Source organism: Globicephala melas, chromosome 1 (genome assembly GCF_963455315.2).
Source record: "Globicephala melas chromosome 1, mGloMel1.2, whole genome shotgun sequence".
Lineage (NCBI taxonomy): Eukaryota > Metazoa > Chordata > Mammalia > Artiodactyla > Delphinidae > Globicephala > Globicephala melas.
Genome location: NC_083314.1, coordinates 155,574,335 through 155,594,352, shown reverse-complemented (window position 1 = coordinate 155,594,352; position 20,018 = coordinate 155,574,335). Strand labels below are relative to the sequence as shown.

General features: G+C 36.3%; 1 protein-coding gene across 1 annotated transcript in view; it reads left to right on the top strand.

Moving 5' to 3' along the window:
- RLF (RLF zinc finger) overlaps positions 1-20,018 on the top strand; it is an 82,778-nt gene that overhangs the window by 29,036 nt on the left and 33,724 nt on the right. The window contains exons 2-5 of the mRNA XM_030868067.2: positions 3,084-3,238; positions 4,169-4,250; positions 7,992-8,124; positions 14,415-14,617. Coding sequence (XP_030723927.1) covers positions 3,084-3,238; positions 4,169-4,250; positions 7,992-8,124; positions 14,415-14,617 — 573 coding nt within the window. The remainder of the gene's footprint in view (positions 1-3,083; positions 3,239-4,168; positions 4,251-7,991; positions 8,125-14,414; positions 14,618-20,018) is intronic.

The window sequence follows — 20,018 nt, the reverse complement described above, 5'->3', positions numbered from 1 at the left end:
GGACATGTTAAGGACACCTCCTTAATGTGATTAACATGTAAGGGGGGAAAACATTTAGGAATATAAAAAATATATAAATCAGTATAGGGAAAAACGTAAACATAAATAGTCATGGGGTATTGAATCTTTGAAATTGTGTAACTTGTTGGGAGTCTTATTGGATTGTCTGTGTCAGAAGATACTAGATTGGTGGCAGGAGCTTCTGAGTGGGAAGGTGGACTGTGGAAAGAATAACCTCATCTGTATGCACTATGCCCTTCTCTTTGCATACCTTAGCCAGTAGTTGGTTAATTTGCATGTGTGGTTTCAACTATCATGCTGTGTTGACTCATTCTGAAAGCTCCACGAGGATAGGCCCCCATCTCTTTCCCCCCAGTACCTAACTCCTTACTAGAGTAGGCGCTCAAAAAATATTTGTCAAATGAATAGAATGATGAGTTTATTCAGTAAAATGGTAAATTTATTCAGTAAACATTTAATGAGACTTGAATGTCCTATGGAGATGGAAGGGGGTAGAAGAGTGTTAGGCCTGTAAAGATTGATAAGATAAATCTGACCTCCGGAGCATAAAATCTGCTACTGAATATAAATTTGTAAAGCCCTCTGGTTTTCAGATTAACCAATGCAGACAGTAAGTAATTTGCTGATCTAAAACAATCTCTTTCTGACATAGATTTTAATAAATTTCTTCAGAGAGATTATGTGAAATCTTTTTTATGTAACTGATAAGCACATGATTCTGCATTCCTTCTCTTCACTGTTTTAGCTAGAAAGGATTGTTGTGGGGTCAGTTTTATGATCCTGTTATTATTTTTTTTTCTTATTTTACTAAAATTTGGGATTTGATTAGATGGGGACATAATGCTTTTCTGAAAATACAGAAAGAGCCCACTTCTCTAAAGTGACTGTGATAAAGCAGCAAGATACTGAATTGAAATGGGTGTACTAAAATAGCTTAACTGGCTTGATCAGTCAAGTATGCAAAGATCAGATAATCCAGTGTGTTAGTTAAGAGAGCTTTTACTGTATGTGGTATAATGGTTGATCATATATTTCCCTGTTAAGTTTGTTTGTTTTAAATAATCAAGACTAGTCAGTTCTTAATTATCAGAACAGATATAGGGGCTGTTATTGTGAAAACTGCAGAAAAAACTGCAGAAGATCAGTGGAATCCTGCAGTGCCACCACAGCTATTGGTAGTTTGCTAAGCAGAAAAATCAGAAGACAGGAAGTTAGAAGAAATTATTATTGAAGTAGCCTTAACTCCCTAGCCCAGTCAGAATGTGTGTTCTAGGGGGGGAAAACTTGCACAATTCAAGTCTTAACCTAACGAGATGTATCAGTTAAGCATAAGCAAAACCTATTCAGTTGTTAGAGGAAAGAAATATATTAATAGTAGGGAGAGCAACTTTGTGGAACCTAGAAAGAGAGACCCCAAACCAGAATTTGGCAGATTTTCCACACTGTCCAAAGAGAACAGAAGCCAGCTTTCTGTCGTCATTTGAACACATGTAATTTATCAGGCTTTATTGTGGTTGTGTTTTCCTTTTTTTTAGATTTTAAACTCACCAGATAACCTCTTATGTCAAAGTATGGGGAATGGGGACCATAGGTGGTAATATGACTGTCCCCCATTGTAAACAAATGAACTGGCATTTGGCATATATATTAGTTTTTGAAATAAACTTCATTAAAAATAAAAACCTCAACCTTTTATAAATTGGTAAGTATAAATTAAGCCTAATAAGTTCTACGTGTGTAGAAAAAAGAGCTGAGAGGGCTACACTCAGCAATAAGTCTCTTGTGTAAGTCAGGGATCATATTCTTATCCTTGTATACCCAGTGTATTGGCACATGGTTGGTGTTCAATTTAATGTTGTATTAATGAAACGCTACTGAATTTCAGAGATGGTAACTCCAGACCTCTAGTGAGAACAACTATAGGCGTTTTATGGCTTTATTCTTAGATTTATTCTCATGTCAAAAGAGCAGTCTGCCTTTTCTTTAACTCAGCAGAAACAATTCATTAAGTGATGAAAATAGAATCCTCTAAACAAACCAGATGCGAATCAAAACTGCAATGAGATATCATCTCACACCGGTCAGAATGGCCATCATCAAAAAAATCTACAAACAGTAAATGCTGGAGAGGGTGTGGAGAAAAGGGAACACTGTTGCACTGTTGGTGGGTATGTAAATTGATACAGCCACTATGGAGAACAGTATGGAGATTCCTTAAAAAACTACAAATAGAACTACCATACGACCCAGCAATCCCACTACTTGGTATATACCCTGAGAAAACCATAATTCAAAGAGTCATGTACCAATATGTTCATTGCAGCTCTATTTACAATAGCCAGGACATGGAAACAACCTAAGTGTCCATCAACAGATGAATGGATAAAGAAGATGTGGCACATATATACAATGGAATATTACTCAGCCATAAAAAGAAATGAAATTGAGCTATTTGTAATGAGGTGGATGGACCTAGAGTCTGTCATACAGAGTGAAGTAAGTCAGAAAGAGAAAAACAAATACCTTATGCTAACACATATATATGGAATCTAAGGGGAAAAAAAAAGGTCATGAAGAACCTAGGGGTAAGATGGGAATAAAGACACAGACCTACTAGAGAATGAACTTGAGGATATGGGGAGGGGGAAGGGTAAGCTGTGACAAAGTGAGAGAGTGGCATGGACATATATACACTACCAAACGTAAAATAGATAGCTAGTGGGAAGCAGCCGCATAGCACAGGGAGATCAGCTCGGTGCTTTGTGACCACCTAGAGGGGTGGCATAGGGAGGGTGGGAGGGAGGGAGACGCAAGAGGGAAGAGATATGGGAACATGTGTATATGTATAACTGATTCACTTTGTTATAAAGCAGAAACTAACACACCATTGTAAAGCAATTATACTCCAATAAAGATGTTAAAAAAACAAAAAGGCAAATAAAAGGTGTATGCATCTGTTAGACAAAAAGGAAGGGGTAGTGCATTTGAGAACAAAGATAGTCTTGTTTGTTTCATTGTCTTTATTTTTTTTTAATAATTAAAACTCTAACTTTATTTTTTAGACCTTATTGCAATATGCAAGCAGCAAGAATGCATCAGAACATATTGTGTATCTTCTGGAGGTATATCGACTTGCCATCCAAAGCTTTGCCAGTGCTCGCCCATATTTAACTACTGAATGCGAAGATGTCCTCTTAGTGCTTGGCAGATTAGTACTGTAAGTTTAAGAACTTAAATCCCTCTTAAAATTGAGTATTTTTGGTTGTAATGTTTGCCTGACTTCTCTTTACTATGGCATCACATTGTTCAAAGCAACATCAGGGTCATACCTTTGAATGAAATTTCCTTAGCTCTGAGCCTTTATATTCACATTTTCAGGAGATAAAGTATAAGTGAAGGTCCAGCCAAGCAACATAATCTTTAATTGCCTCGAGTCTCTTTTCCTACTCAGGCTTAGAATGATGCATTTTCTCTCTGTCCTTAGGAATAGATCAAGTGAAGTGACAAGAGTATCTGGAAGCTGTGGTGGTCTTTGAGGAACACTTTGGGGGGAAACGCTGTGAAATTCTGCAATACAATTATATTATTTGAACTAAGAATTATACTAGCAGAAAATAGCAGGGTACAGTATAAGATTACCATCCCAAGGGTCCATGATAATCTAGCTGCTGTTTTAATATTTGGCTGCCTAATAGCAGACAGAGTTACACCTTTAATGTATTTATTTGCAAATTGAAAAAATACAACAGCTGTTAGTTTTTAGTTGTGGAATCACCTTGATTCAGTTTGCAGATTGTTTGGTGGGATAAATTCTAGTCTGGGTGGTCCATTTTATTTTTCTCTGGTCTTACCTGTTTTCCTTCCTATTTTCCCAAACCCCAAACCTCTAACTTTATACTTTTTTTTTGCCACATAAACATTCCTCGTTTTATAATCCCATTATTCCTCCTCTAAAGCCTCATAGTTTTTCTTTTTTCTCTTTTTTGAAGTTGAAAATATAACAATGTTGAATGAAAATTTGAAGAGTGAAAAACAAATTTAAAATAGTCTAAATAAATGTAAAATGTATATTCAGTATCACTGTCATACTGTACTTGATTATGACTATAACCACCGTTATATACTGACTTAGTTATTCATATTCTAGGAGTTGCTTTGAATTACTGCTTTCAGTGTCTGAAAGTGAACTGCCATGTGAAGCCTGGGTACTCTTCCTTCAGTCTTTACAGGTGAGTTGATGTGGCCTCAAAAAAGGTCTCTGTTTAGGTATTCAAGACATGTAGTTAATTTCTCCCAGCAAACTAAAATTGGAAACTTAGAACAAAAACAAATTCATTATATATTGGTAGTAAGTTCATGAAATGAGGAGGCCTTCCAGATGAAGGGAGTGTGCTAAAAGTTTCTTTTTTCCTTATCATTTGGTTTTGTTAGCCTTTACATAGCTTAGAAACAACACAAAAAGTTTTCATTCTTCAGACACAAAGTTTTAGGCAGAATAAAGCCATTAAAAATGTAAAATTGTATATGTTTATAAGGTAGCAGTATTTGCTTCATTGATAGTACACTTATCTAGTAATTTCCCCCTAACACTTCAGGGACTTACAGTGCTAAGTCTCTTAAACCGTCAAAATAGTCATCAGAGATTCTGTGCATGCATTTTCAACAGGAGAGCTACGTTGGCTCTTATATTGGCTTGATTATCAGAATTCTTAGATGAGCAGATCAGAAAGTAGCAAGTTAGGGAGGGGAGAGTAAGGTAGGAGGAAAAACAATAGGAAGCAAATTTGCCTGTTACCAGTAGAGATAGAAAAACTATTTAAAGAAAATAGACATAATTAAGTAAATAGCTACCATTCATTTATTATCATTAATTATGTACCAAACAGTACTCTACATTGTTTTTACATTTTGTATCTTTTAATCAAATTGCAAACCTTATACCATAGAGATCATTTGAATCTCCATTTATAAATGGGGAGACAGGCATAGAGAGGTGAATTAGCTTGCCCAAAGTTACACCTAGATTAATACCTAGAGCTTGCTTTGTTTAACTGCTTCCTCGAGGACACAAACTCCATAGTAGCTTGCACTTGTTTCATGAAGGCATAAGTAAAGATTTGCATGTTAACAGACACACCTCGTTATCTGGAAGTTTCTTTCCTCTAGGATAAAAAATCCAAAATGAAATGATATAATGTTAATCTTTAGATTTTCTGTTTGAGGAGAAGAATTCTTTGTCATGCTCTTGGCCTGATTTAATCCCTGTAATGTCCTAACTCTTCACATATTCATACAGCTGCTGTTAAAATCATCTTTCATACAGAGCATATTGATTTTGTCATTCTGCCTGCCAGTAGTTTTGTCCTGGCATACGACATTCTAGAAGGGCAAGTGTACTTATTCTTATTAAGCCTGTTACTATTATTATTAGTAGTATCCTTTGAAGAGAGAATACTCTCATATTTCTTCATTCTTTTCTTAGATTGTATGCCTGAATAAAATAGTTGCCTTCCCTCCGACCTGTGTAACTTTGCCCGATATTTATCAGACATTTAGGATATATATATTCACATTTCTGAATATGTGTTTAATAAATGCAGTAGAGGTACAGATAAATATAAGACATGGTCCCTGTAGAAATCTGAAACATAAAACCTTGAGGTTTTCTTATTTTAGGTGATAAATGGGTAAGGCAGCAGGTAGTTTTGAGGATACTTTTGGTAAGAGAATAGTTTTACAAGAGCAGGCCACAGAGAGCATTCTCAACCACTGTTTATAGCTGTGTAACCCTTCCAGACCTTTTCATTATGGATATAAAAATACGTTCTGAAATGAAATTTTAAATAAAGAAAAATGAGATCCTGTTTTTTTGCAACTTTTTTTAACTTAATGATTTTAACATGGACATGTATCTAGGATTGCATATGTAGTTCTCCCTTGATGACTGCCTGGGATTCTGTTATGTGGTTGCACCATAAATTATTTGGCCAAATCTCTTTGCTGTTTATTGTAAACAGTGGTAGAGTGAACATCTTGTGCTAGTATTTCTGTATTGTAGATTTCAAGATACGGATAGTTTTACCTTAAAAAAGAAACAAATCTAAGTTTTTAAATTACTTTTAAAATTCCACTATAGTTTTTAAGGACTCTATTTAATGTTATTTTTTATTTTTTTAAAGTGCCTGCTTCCCTGCCTCCCTCCCTTCCTTCATTCCTTCCTTCTTCTCTCTTCATTCATTCATTCATTTATTCATTCATTGGCTGCACTGTGAGGCTTGTGGGATCTTACTTCCCTGACCAGGGGTTGAACCCATGCCCCCTGCAGTGGAAACGCAGAGTCCTAACCACTGGACCACCTAATGTTATTTTTTAAAAGTAACTTCGCTATAATATATATATGTGTATGTGTATATATATGTAATAAAGGATTACACATCATTCTTACTCAGAATAAACTGTATTTTGAACAGATGAAAAATTAGAAAATTGTTTTTGTTTTTAACCCAAACAGTGGCTTTTTATTTTAGTTGCTATGTATCATGGGGGTGACAGTGTTCTGCTAAAGTGTAATGGTATAGGGCTGTTAGGTATTACAAATATGTTAACCAGACACAGCACATTCTGACATAGAATCTTCATCTTCACTGCAAAGTAAATGCCTGTTGTCCTAAGTTAAGGAAAAAGAAGCCTGAGGACAGGTCAAGCCATTAAAGGAAAATTATAGCATTTAAATATTGCTGTTAGTTAACTGTTATTTGGAAATATCACTTTCAGTGTCAGTTTTAAAACCTTTCTTAGCAGAAGATAACTCAGTATATGGTGTGTGTGTGTGTGTGTGTGTGTGTGTGTGTGTGTGTGTGTGTGTGTGTGTGTGTGTGTGTGTGTGTGTGTGTGTGTGTGTGTGTGTGTGTGTGTGTGTGTGTGTGTATTAAAACCCTGTCGTTCTGACATGAAAATTAAGGGGAAAAAAGCGAACTTTATTTTTTATATTTCATTTAGGTGAATATAAGATTATAGTCTTAGGTCTGTGAACATTTTTAACCTATATTTTATTTTCCAAAGAAATACTGCTACCAGTGAAAGCTTATGTTCCTTGAGAATTTCAGCAGTCTAAAATAAGGGAAAACAAGTTAAAATTTTAGAATATGGAAACAACCAATAATCCTCACTAGTAATAAAGGACAGTGAGATATATGCTTAATTATTTATGTCAAGTTAAATTTCTGACCCCTTACCTCCCCGCCCTTTGTGTATATAAGTATTTTAAAGAATAAACTTGGCAATTATATTTTGTTTGTTTTCTGAGGAGATAGAATGACAGCTAATAACTTGCATTTCCATGACTTTTATCTAGAGCCATCTGTCATTTTTCTGTGTACTTTTTAAATTTTTTGGCTGCGCAGCATGTGAGATCACAGTTCCCCCACCAGGGATTGAACCTGCGGCCCCTGCATTGGTAGCACAGAGTCCCAACTGCTGGACCTCCAGGGAAGTCCCTGGAGCCATCTATCATTTTAAAAGTCCTTTGATAGAAGAATTTAAACAATTAAAAAGATATATAACAATAGATGTCATTAAGTCATACTTCTGTTAGAAGGAATAGGTTGCCTGTGTGAATACTGCAGAATCTTTTTTAAAAAAAAGAAATCTGTGCCAGTGGCCTTAAAATAATTGAGTAATTCAAGGATGGAAATTGAATTGTGATCATTTTACCTAGGAGAATTCAGGAAAACATTTTAAAGGTACTCTTTAACTTAGTGAAAATGCCCTAGTTTCATTTTTTAAAAAGCAGCAACAGAATTTCACAAAACTTTGAGGATAGTTTTTTTTCTGCTTATTTATTTTTAGGAAATCCAAGATATAGGTCTTTTCATAGACATTCAGATATATTGAAAGGGCAAAATGACTTTTTATATTGTTTATATTGCCTGTTTTCTGGATATGCTTTTTTTTTCTTCTTTTTTTTAAAGGAGTCACATGATGCATTATTGGAATTTGGGAATAATAACCTACAAATACTGGTTCACGTTACCAAGGAGGGGGTGTGGAAAAACCCTGTTCTTCTTAAAATTCTGTCTCAACAGCCAGTAGAAACAGAAGAAGGTAAGCTTAAAACTATACTGACTATTGAAGGAGGATTTAGTTCTAAGAGAATTAAAATTTTTTTCTCTGTTAAAATTTTGTGAATTTCACCTGTGTATCTATAACCAATCGTTCTCTTATCCTTTGAATAGTAAAAACTAACCATTAGCACTTAATGTTTTGCTTAAGGATTCTTGAATATTTATGTAGTGTTTTAAAAGTATCCCTTTATACTTGTTTTTAAATGTTGCATTGACTGACAATGTTTATGCAGAGTTCCTGAGATAGAAATTAATAATCTGCTTCCAGTCCTTGGTATATAGTAGAGCTTTGCTTATAATGGTATTTTGTTTACTGGTTACTACAGCTGAGGATTATGAAAAAAAATTACTTCTTATTTTAAATTTATGAAACGTTGGAATTTAGCGTTTTTATAGAGATATGCAAAGAAAGAAAATTCTTACAAAGTTGTCAGTTTAAGTCCAGAAGATTTATGGGTTTGAGTTGACATAGTTGACATTTGCATTTTAGACACACAAAATATCTCATTTTATATGTCCAACAATTATGATTTCATTTGCTTTAAGTTAGTGGAAAGTTAAAAAAAGGATCACATTCTGTTAAGTATGTTTCTGGGATAAGAATGAGTTTCAGAACAGTTTTTATTTACACTTTAGATAGATCTTTTTTTAATTTTTATTTTATTAAAAATTTTTTTTTAAATTTATTTTTGGCTGCATTGGATCTTTGTTGCTGCGCGCGGGCTTTCTCTAGTTGCGGCGAGCAGGGGCTACTCTTCTTTACGGTGCATGGGCTTCTCATTGTGGTGGCTTCTCTTGTTGCAGAGCACAGGCTCTAGGCATGCGGGCTTCAGTAGTTGCGGCACGGAGGCTCAGCAGTTGTGGCTCGCGAGCTCTAGAGCACAGGCTCAGTAGTTGTGGTGCACGGGCTTAGTTGCTCCACGGCATGTGGGATCTTCCCAGACCAGGGCTCGAACTTGTGTCCCCTGCATTGGCAGGTGGATTCTTAACCACTGCGCCACCAGGGACGTCCCATTTTTTATAGATCTTTAGTTCAGTTCTCAGGACAGGCCTTTTGAATGTTGATATCTTAAAATATTACAGTTAGCTTATTCATTCACCAAGTTTGATCACCTATTATTGTATACATGCTGTTTGGGTTTTTCTGTATAGTCAGAAGATTGATAATAAGAGTGTTTAGATTTTCTCTTGGTCCCTTTCCTCTGATAATTCTACTGCTTATCAGTTACACGGACAAGAAAAAAAATGAATAAGGAGAATAGCTGTTAAATAGAAAATAGATTGCTATTTATTGTTTTCTGTTGAGGTTCCCAGTAAATGGCATCCTTTTGTAAATATAGGCAGGTGGAGGCTAAATTATTGCCTTTATTATTATTAAAAGTTGTTAGAGGACAGGGCCAAATAGTTGCAAAAGGATCCCAGAATTAGGCAGATCCCAGTCCAGATAAGGCTCCAGGAGTGAAGAATGCATGACCTTTGTAGATAGGCCCAAGCCCCAGAGGGAAAAGATGGAGTTGCATTAAATGTCCCCAATTTATTTTCCCCAACGTACTAATCAAATATATCCCTCCCACCCTAGGAGTTAACAGTACTCAATTTCTTTTCACATAGAAAAAATCAAGAAATGGGGAGAAGCACTGTTTACCTAATATCCCATGGTATCCTATATATTCAATAAAGATTAAGTTAAGTACCCACTATCTATAAACTGAATGGGTATAGGTTACCTACATATGTAAGGAATTTTTCTGAGAACCACAGCATAAGTGGTGGGCAGCCTGTTGCCTGCTTACTTCTGCAACTGGCCCTTACTAATTTCAGGTCAACAGATTTAGAAAGCCTCCTTTATAGCTCCATTGCCCTTGCAGCCCAGATATCAACATATTTGATGCTAGAAAGCAGTGACTATCATTTCATTAATTGCCTTTTTTCAATAACATAGTAATCAGAAGCATAAAAGTACAAAGTGTTTAGCCTCCCAAGTAACTCAATAAATGCTTTTTGGTTTAGTTTTTTGAATTAAAAAAAAAGTGTATAAGAATTTTATTTTTCCTGCCACAAATTCTTGAATTTTGTAACCCCGTCCCCACCAAAAAACAGTTATTACTGAAGTACGTAATAAGTGCCAATTGTTGACACTTCTGCCTGCCATGATCGTCAGGGAAATGAGCAGATCCTCCCACCCAGGTATCAAACACCTTTCTACCTCAGGTCACCCCAGCAGCCTACCACAAAACATAGGGCTGGCAAGACCAAGCCCAGCCCCACTGATGGTTCCTGACTTGAGCCCCAGTGCCCACAAACCACCCCTGGTTCCAACGGTGATGGCAGCAGCCCACAGCCCTAAAGACCTCAGGCCCATCAACCTTGGAGACCCCCCTTCCACTGTACTAGAGTGGTTCCAACTAGAGGAAACCCAGAGCTACCATCTGGTATCTGCTAGTTTTTCCAGCTGACCTGTGCCCTACCCAGCACCCTCCTTCCCCCCTTAATTCATGACATCAAAGCACTGGCTTTTCCCCATTTTTCTTGAGACTCAGGAGGGCCAAAGCAGCAGCCTTTTGTTCTTTTTTTTCTCTCCCCTACCAAGGGTTGAAGGCAGAGATCCATCCTAATTGTTCAGAGGTACTAACTTCCTCCCCTAAATCAAGCTGAGAAGGAACCAGCCAGCTCTTACTTCTTCCTGGTGGTTTTTCTTTCCCACCCCAGTTCATTTTTTCCCTTCAACTACCTACCTCTGAAGCCATTTTATGAATTATCATGTGCCACCTGAGCCTTCAGTAAAAACAAAAACACTCTCTTCTGTTAAAAAAGAAAACAAAATTTTTAGCTGGACCTTAAATGTTACCATTTTTTACATGTTGAAGTATATATGAGGTAAACTGTCATGATGTTTGCACCTTACTTTTAAGTGGCTGAGAAAAAGAAAAGCTAGATAAAGAAATATGGCAAAACAGTTCAATTGTTGAACCTAGATGGAGGAGAGGGTATATGATTAAACATTTTTTTTGTATTAAAATGTTTAGAAAAAATAATATACAGAAAGGATCACAGTTGGGAGTGAGACATCTTAGTGTACACTTCATTGTGTCATTTTAAATATTGAAAGTATGTATGGATTTCCTTTTTAAAAATACAGTTAAGTATTGATTTTAACATAACTTAAAATGATTTTTAAAATGCAAGTCTGATCTGTGTGTTAAAAATTGATATAGTGGTTTAACTGTGGCTGTAATATGTTGAGTAAAATAGTTTTACCTCATAGAAATAATAGCTACAATTTATAGAGTGCCTGCTGTGTGATGGACACAGTATTAGTGTTTTCTATCTCCTGTAATCCATTAAACAGGCAAGAGATTACACATGCCCAAGGCCGTGTAGTTAAAACTGTGGAGGCAGGATCTGGGCCCAGATGAGGAGGTATCTAAAAGTTTTTGATTGACTAAAGTGATAACCATTGGTTGCTAAATACATGGTTTTATTAAACATCTGTAATATATAAAGCATTGTGCTTAGCGCTGTAGGGAATACAAAAGTTAACAAGGCATGGTATTTGTACACAAATTGCTGACAGTGTAATAAGGGGGATATCAGGGACAAATAATAGCAAGTAGTATTGAGCATTTACTCTGCACTGGCCCTGTGCTTCGTGTCTTACTTGCATTCCGGTATTTCATTTATGATTCTTTCATCTCTTTGGGGTAGATATTACTAACCTTTTCATAGATGAAGAAACTTGAGGCTCAGACAGGTCTACTAATTTCCAAGGGCTTCACAGCTAGTATATGTGAGAGTCATGATTCAGCCTCAGTTTTGTGATTCCACAACCTGAGATCTTAACCTTCATACACTCTAATCATTTATTACTGTACTTAAAGAGAAAACTAAGTGTGGCAAAAGAAGTAAAATGCTGTGGGAATTTAGAAGGGAGTGGCTTGTATAGATAACGTGCCTGTTTTCAGGTGTGAGATTTGTGAAAATGCATACAAGTTGGTAGAGCAGATAAATAGAGCATAATCTGATATTAGGCAGTTTAGGATGTAGGGGACAGATGTGGCAGGAAATAATATGGAGGAACTAGGTTGGAGAGAATTTTAAAAATAATTGCTAGGACACAGTAACTAAGTTGATTTCCTTAGGAAAGGAGTTGGCAAGGAAGGATAATGCCAAAATTTCATTTCTTTATGATTGAGAGAATACCATTACTGAAAATAGAAGTAAGGAACAAGGAGCTATTTGAGATATGATTGTGAGTTCATTTTGTGGGATTTAGTGCTTGTGGGACTAAAATAGAGAAAAGTCCAAATGCAAATGATCTATTTTCTGTCCATGCCTTTTGACCTTGACTGTGTATTAGAGTATCTATGGAATTTAAAACCAAAACACACACACACACCCCCAAGGTCCAGGCACTACCTGCTAAATCAAAATCTCCAGGGTTGGAGCTCTGGAATACAGACCTTTTTGAAGTGCCACAGGAAACAGGCACCTTCCACCTATAAGTGCTGGGAGTGTAAATTGGTACAATCTCTGGAGATTAATTTGGCAGTAATTTCACTTCTAGGAATTTTTGCTATAGATACAGTCGTGCATGTGTGAAATGGCCTTTGTACAGGACTGTAGATTGTAGCATTATTGACAGTTGTCAAAGATTGGAAACAACTTGCAAGTGTATCAGGAGGGGATTGGTTAAATTAATTATATCCCTACAGTGGAACAATGCTTATTTGTTAAAAGTATTGAGGTAGCTCTCAATGTACAGTGATGTGATAGAATGACCTGTATGATATAGTAAGTGGGAAAAGAAATACGTCTTCTGTACTAAGAATGTTTCTGGAAGGATAAACAAAAAATGGGAAATGATTATTGTTTCTTGGGGAGAGAGACTAGGGGACTGGAGTCAGAGTAGGAGGGAGACAACTTTTAACTGTATACCTTTTGGTGTGCCTTTTGAATTTTGTGTCGTTTGCATATATGGTGTTACCCATTTTTTTACAAAAGAGAATTTTTAAATCTCTACAGTTGATTCTGATGTGTAGTTAAGATTGGGCCAGTGGTCTCTCCCTCCCCTCCCCACCGTCCTGGTGGTTTATCATTAATATTAATGATTTCTATTCCACATGTGGCCTGTAGACCTAGTAGCATGGCTATTACCTGAGAGGCTTATTAGAAAAGCACAGTCTCAGGTCCCATCCCAGACCTACTGAATTAGCATCTGCATTCTACTACAATTCCCCTGGTGATTCAGAAGGCACTTTTGAGTTTAAGGAACACCGTTTTAGGTGAACCACCTAAAGCAGTTTGTTTGCTTGCCACTCATCTTGACATGTATATTCCCACCTCTGTTCTTTAAATAATACTGTGTAACGATGCCACACACTTGTTAAGTATTTACTATTTGTAAATCGAGGGCTTGTCCAGAACACTGTACAAATCTGTGTTCAGGTGCTTAATATTGAGTACTGCTCAGAGCAGCATTTTCCAAAGTGTGTACTGAACCAGGAACGTAGATTTTACGTTGTGCTAATGATATGTGTAAAAGGGTTCTCTGGTCAAATCAGTTTGGGAAACCTTGGGTTAAATAAAAGTGAACAGTTTTCTTCATTGCAGGACTGTTCAGAGATTTGACCAAGGAATCCTTTTTTTTTCTAGGACTATCTCTCAGGTCTTTTGGTCGGTGGAACACACTTTGAGAAATGCCTGGTTTAGAGGAAAGACCACCACTGGCTTTGGAATCCTTGGCAAGTTACCTAATTTCTCTGAGTATTAATTTTCCTAACCTTAAACTGGGGATAACAATACTTGCCTTGGTGGTGGTGTGAAGAATAAATGAGAGGTATATAAAAACAATCAGCTTAAAGCTTGGTACCTCGTAAGTGTACAAGTGGTAGTTGTTAATATTACACAGGATACTTGCCTTTTTGCCTTGTACTTAAGTTTATAGTTCATTTCATTGTTCCTTACTATCCTTATAAGAAAGTGAGGGAGGAGAAGGTGAAAGAATGAATTTTGATGAAATGTTAGTAGTAGCTTTTTTAAAAGGTATGGTGTTCAAAATAAAACTAAGTAATGTGGGAATAATTAGCAACATTAATTTTGCTCTTTGCTCTGTTAGATGAGTACTGAGATCAGAATAAACTTCCAGTTATATCAGCTGACTTTTTGTCCACTAAAAATAAGCAACAACAGAAGATATCAAACTTTCATCTTTACAACCTTGACATGTAATGTGGTATGTTATCAAACTGTTTTATTTTTCCTTTTTTCTAGTCAATAAATTGATTGCACAAGAAGGACCTTTCTTTCTGCAAATGCGAATAAAACATTTGTTGAAATCTAACTGCATCCCCCAGGCTACTGCTTTATCAAAACTATGTGCAGAATCTAAAGAAATTTCAAATGTGTCATCTTTTCAGCAAGCCTATATGACGTGCTTATGTTCCATTCTTCCTAATGAAGATGCTATTAAGGAGGTAAGTAAAGCAAATAACTGCTGTTGTCATTCACACTAACTATGAATTTAATAGATTTTAATAATTGTTGTATGCCAGGCTGAAATTCCCAAGACTCATTTTCTTTCAGGCTATGAAAAGTACCATTTTAATTGTATATTTAACTGTTCAACAGATTGGATATAAAGTTATGTCTTGTAGGTGGATTTGAAAAGTAGATAATTAAAGAATATGCAGATGAATGTTTATATATTTGGGTGATGGTTTGCTTTGAAATCTTTAAATATGAAAGTTGCTTTTTCTTCTTAAACTAATGATTTCTCTCTGGGAAATGTGGAAATTATTAATACTGGTGTCAAGAGATAAACTAAAGAGAATGGCAGTTAACTTTATTTAAGTTAGTTTATATATTTAACTCTAAGCAGAAAGGTGTAGGACTTCAGAAGCCATGAATACATCTCCACCTTTCCACTTCACTCCCTTTAATATTCAGACTCCACCAGGACCAACAGTCTATCAGTCTGATCAGCTTTTCACTCTCCTTACTCTGCTTTTCCATAGTCAATCATTATTAGCACTCCTTTGCATACACCCTCAATTCCTCTGCTGGTCTCTCCCTTAATTGTACTTCTTTGACTAACCTGTATCCTCATTATCCCTTCATCTCCACCTGTTTTGTATCTTTACCTGCACCAGTGGGGCCAAACTTAGGTGGAGAATAACCTGGCAACTGATTTTACTTTAATTCAGTCACACTGTGTTTCTTGAGTTCATTCACTCTCCTACTCCCTTAGATTACTATTTCATGCTTTTTCCTTTTTCTTTAAACCTATACTACAATACCTTCTGTCCCATCTCTGTCTCCACTGATGAACTTTCTTCCTATTTCTCTGAGGAAACTGGGACAGTTGGAAGAGAATTTCCATGACATCTATTCACCTACCTGCATTTATGCATTTACACCTTCTCTTCTGTTACTAAGGATAAACTGTATCTGTTTTCCCCTGCTAAGGCCAACAATCCCCTTGACTTCAGTATCAGATCCCGTCTGCACTTGCCCCCTCAAGTATAGTGCTGCAGCAGTTTTCCCTTTCTCTACTGCATTTATCAATTTCCCCCTCTGCTGTCACTATCTCATCAGCATTTATGCTGTTATTTCTTCCATTTTTAAAAGAGAAAGACTTCTTCTTCCAGCTACCACCCCATTTCTCTCCTGCCCTTTCAGTGTAATTTCTTGAACCATCGTCTGAATTTACTGTTTAACATTTTTCTCCTTGAACGTATTCTAATATGGCATTGACTTGTGCCAGTCCACCACATCACTAAATCCACCTGCAAAAGTAGTTCTAAGAGGGAGGTTTATAACATCCTCAGGAAAGAAGAAAAATCTCAAATAAACAACCTGACCTTACACCTGAAGGAACTAAAACAAAACCCAACAAAACCCAAAGTTAGTAGTAGGGAAGAAATTGTAAAGAATCAGAGGGGAAATAAATGAGGGACTTCCCTGGTGGCATAGTAGTTAAGAATCTGCCTTCCAATGCAGGGGATGCAGGTTTGATCCCTGGTCAGGGATCTAGATCCCACATGCATGCCGCAACTAAGAGTTCATGTGCTGCAGCTAAGAAGCCCACGAGCTGAAACTGAGGAGCCCACCTGCAGCAACTAAGACCCGGCACAACCAAAATAAAAATAAATAAATAAATGAAATGGAGATTAAAAAAACAATAGAAAAGATCAGTGAAACTTTCAATGAGCTGGTTCTTTGGGGGAAAAAAAACAAAATTGATAACTTGTAGCTAGACTCATCAAGAAAAGAAGAAGGCCCAAATCAGTAAATTCAGATATGGAAAAGAAGTCACAACTGACACCAGAGAAATACAAAAGATCATAAAAAATTACTACAGACAGCTATATGCCAATAAAATGGACAATCTGGAAAAAATGGACAAATTCCTAGAAATTTACCATCTCCCAAGACTGAACCAGGAAGAAATAGAAAACATGAACAGACTAATTACCAGTAATGAAATTGAATCAGTAATTTAAAAAACTCCTAACAAACAAAAGTCCAGGACCAGATGGCTTCACAGTTGAATTTACCAAACATTTAGAGAAGAGTTAACACCTATCCTTCTCAAACTGTTCCAAAAACTTGTAGAGGAAAGAATACTTCAAACTCATTACATGAGGCCAGCATCACCCTGATACTAAAATCAGATAAAGACAGCACAAAAAAAGAAAATTACAGGCTAATACCACTGATGAACATACATGTAAAAATTCCCAACAAAACATTAGCAAACTGAATTCAACAATACATTAAAAGTATCATGCACCATGATCAAGTGGGATTTATCCCAGGGATGCACGTATGGTTCAGTATTCACAAATCAATCAGTGTGACACACCACATTAAATTGAAGAATAAAAATTATATGTTTATCTTAATAGATGCAGAAAAGGCTTTTGGCAGAATGCAACATCCATGTATGATAAAAACTCTAAAAAAGTGTGTATAGAGGGAACATACCTCAACATAACAAGGGCCATATCTGACAAGCCCACAGCTAACATCATACTCAGTGGTGGAAAGCTGAAAGCATTTCCTCTAAGATCACGAATGAGACAAGGATGTTCACTCTCACCACTTTTATTCAACATAGTGTTGGAAGTCCTAGCCAAGGCAGTCAGACAAGAAAAAGAAATAAAAAGAATCCAAATTGGAAAGGAAGTAGCAAAACTGTCACTGTTTGCTGATGACATGATATTATATGTAGAAAATCCTAAAGACACCACCAAAAAACTAGAAGAGCTCATCAATGAGTTTGGTAAAGTTGCAGGATACAAAATCTGTTGCACTTCTCTACACTAACGTGAACTATCAGAGAAATTAAGAAAACAATCCCATTTACAATTGCATCAAAAAGAGTAAAGTACCTAGGAATAAATCTAACTATGGAAGAAAATACCTGTACTCCAAAAACTGTAAGATACCAGTGAAAGAAATTGAAGATGACACAAACAGGTGGAACGATATACTGTGTTCATGGATTGGAAGAATTAATATTGTTAAAATGACCATACCCAAGGCAATCTACAGATAAAGTGCAAACCCTATCAAATGCCAGTGGCACTTTTCATAGGACTAGAACAAAGAATTCTAACATTTGTATGGAAATATGAAAGATCCCGAGTAGCCAAACCAATCTTGAGAAAGAAGAACAAAGCTGGAGGTATCATGTTCCCTGACTTCAGACTATACTACAAAGCCACAGTAATCGAAACAGTGTGGTACTGGCACAAAAAAAGACACCTGAATCAGTGGAGCAGAATAGAGAGCCCAGAAATTAACCCACACATATATGGTCAATTAATCTATGACAAAGGAGGCAAAAATATACAGTGGGGAAAAGGCAGCCTCTTCAGTAAATGATGTTGTGGCGCATGGGCTTAGTTGCTCCATGGCATGTGGGATCTTCCCAGACCAGGACTCGAACCCATGTCCCCTGCATTGGCAGTGGATTCTTAACCACTGCACCACCAGGGAAGCCCCATCAGGGAACTTTGAATTGAAACTACAATGAGGTATAACCTCACACCTGTCAGAATGGCTGTTATCAAAAAGACAACAAATAACAAGTGTTGGCGAGGATGTGGAGAAAAGGGAATGGTGGTGGGAATGTAAATTGGCACAGCCACTATGGAGTCAGTGTGGAGGTTCCTCAAAAAAACTAAAAATAGAACTACCTTACGATCCAGCAGTTCTACTCCTGGGTATTTATCTGAAGAAAACCAAAACACTTATTAGAAAAGATATGCACCTCTATGTTCATAGCAGCATTATTTACAGTAGCCAGGATGTGAAGCAGCCTAAGTTGATGAATGGATAAAGAAGATGTGATATATATATATATATATATATCTCACATTGTGTGTGTATACATATATGCAATGGAATGTTACTCAGCCATAAAAAGGAATGAAATCTTGCCTTTTGCACCATGGATGGACCTAGAGGGTATTATGCTAAGTGAAATAAATCAGACAGAGAAAGACAAATACTGTATGATTTCATTTATATGTGAAGTCTAAATAAACAAAACAAGTGAACAAACTTAAAATAGAAACAGAGTTCTAGATGCAGAGAACAAACAGGTGTTTGCCAGAGGAGAGTGGGCAGGGAGGAGGAAAGAAATAGATGGGTGAGATTAAGAGGTACAAACTTCCAGTTGCAAAATATATGAGTCATGTGTATGAAATATATAGTATGGGGAATATAGTCAATAACCATGTAATATCTTTGTATAGTGACATAGCATAACTAGACTTATTGTGGTGATCAGTTTGAAATGTATAGAAGCATTGAATCACTGTGTTGTGAAACAGGAACTAACATACTGTTGTAGGTCAATTATACTTCAAAAGCAAACAATGTCATAGAAAAAGAGATCAGATTTGTGGTTACCAGAGGTGAGGAGTGGAGTGAAGGGGAGTTGGATGAAAGCAGTCAGAAAGTACAAACTTCTAGTTAATAAGTAAGTACCGGGATTGTAATGTACAACATGATAAATATAGTTAACACTGCTCTGTGTTACATATGAAAGTTGTTAAAAGAGTCAAGCCTAAGAGTTCCCATCACAAGAAAAAAGTTTTTTTTCTGTCTCTTTAATTTTGTGTCTGTACTAGATGATGGATGCTCACTAAACTTATTGTGATAATGGCCTCAAGATGTATGTAAGTCAAATCATTATGCTGTACACCTTAAACTTATACTGTGCTGTATGTCAATATTATCTCAATACAACTGGAAGAAAAAAATCCAATGATGACTTCCCAGTTTTCACCTTACTCCATCTGACTTATTAACTCTGTCTTTTAAACTTTTAACAGATTTTTCCACTTGTCTTCTAGGGTACTATACTCTGTTGGTTTTCTATCTACCTGGCTGATTGATCTTTCTCATTTCTACTTGCTCTTCCTCCTCCTCCCTCTGATGATTGAATGTTATATTACTCTAGGACTCTTTTTGTGTCCTCTCTTTTCTATTTACACGTATTCCCTTGGTGATCTCATTTAGGCTCACGGTCTTAAATGCCAATTATGGCCTGAATCCCAGATGTTTTATCTCCAGCTCAGTCCTCTCCTCTGAGCTCCAGACTCATATATTCAACTGCCTAATCACCATCTCGACTTGCATGGCTAATGGCATCTTAAACTTAACATGTCCATAACTAAGCTCCTGATATTCCTGGTATTAGGGCTTTGTTTTGTTTTTATGAGCTTTCCTCTAAATGAAGTCAATTGTAAAACAACTATACTCCAATAAAAATTAATTTAAAAAAAAGACAATAGTTAAGAAATAAAAATATAAGAATAAATATAAATGAAGTCAATTGCCTTCCAACTATATTCTCATTGT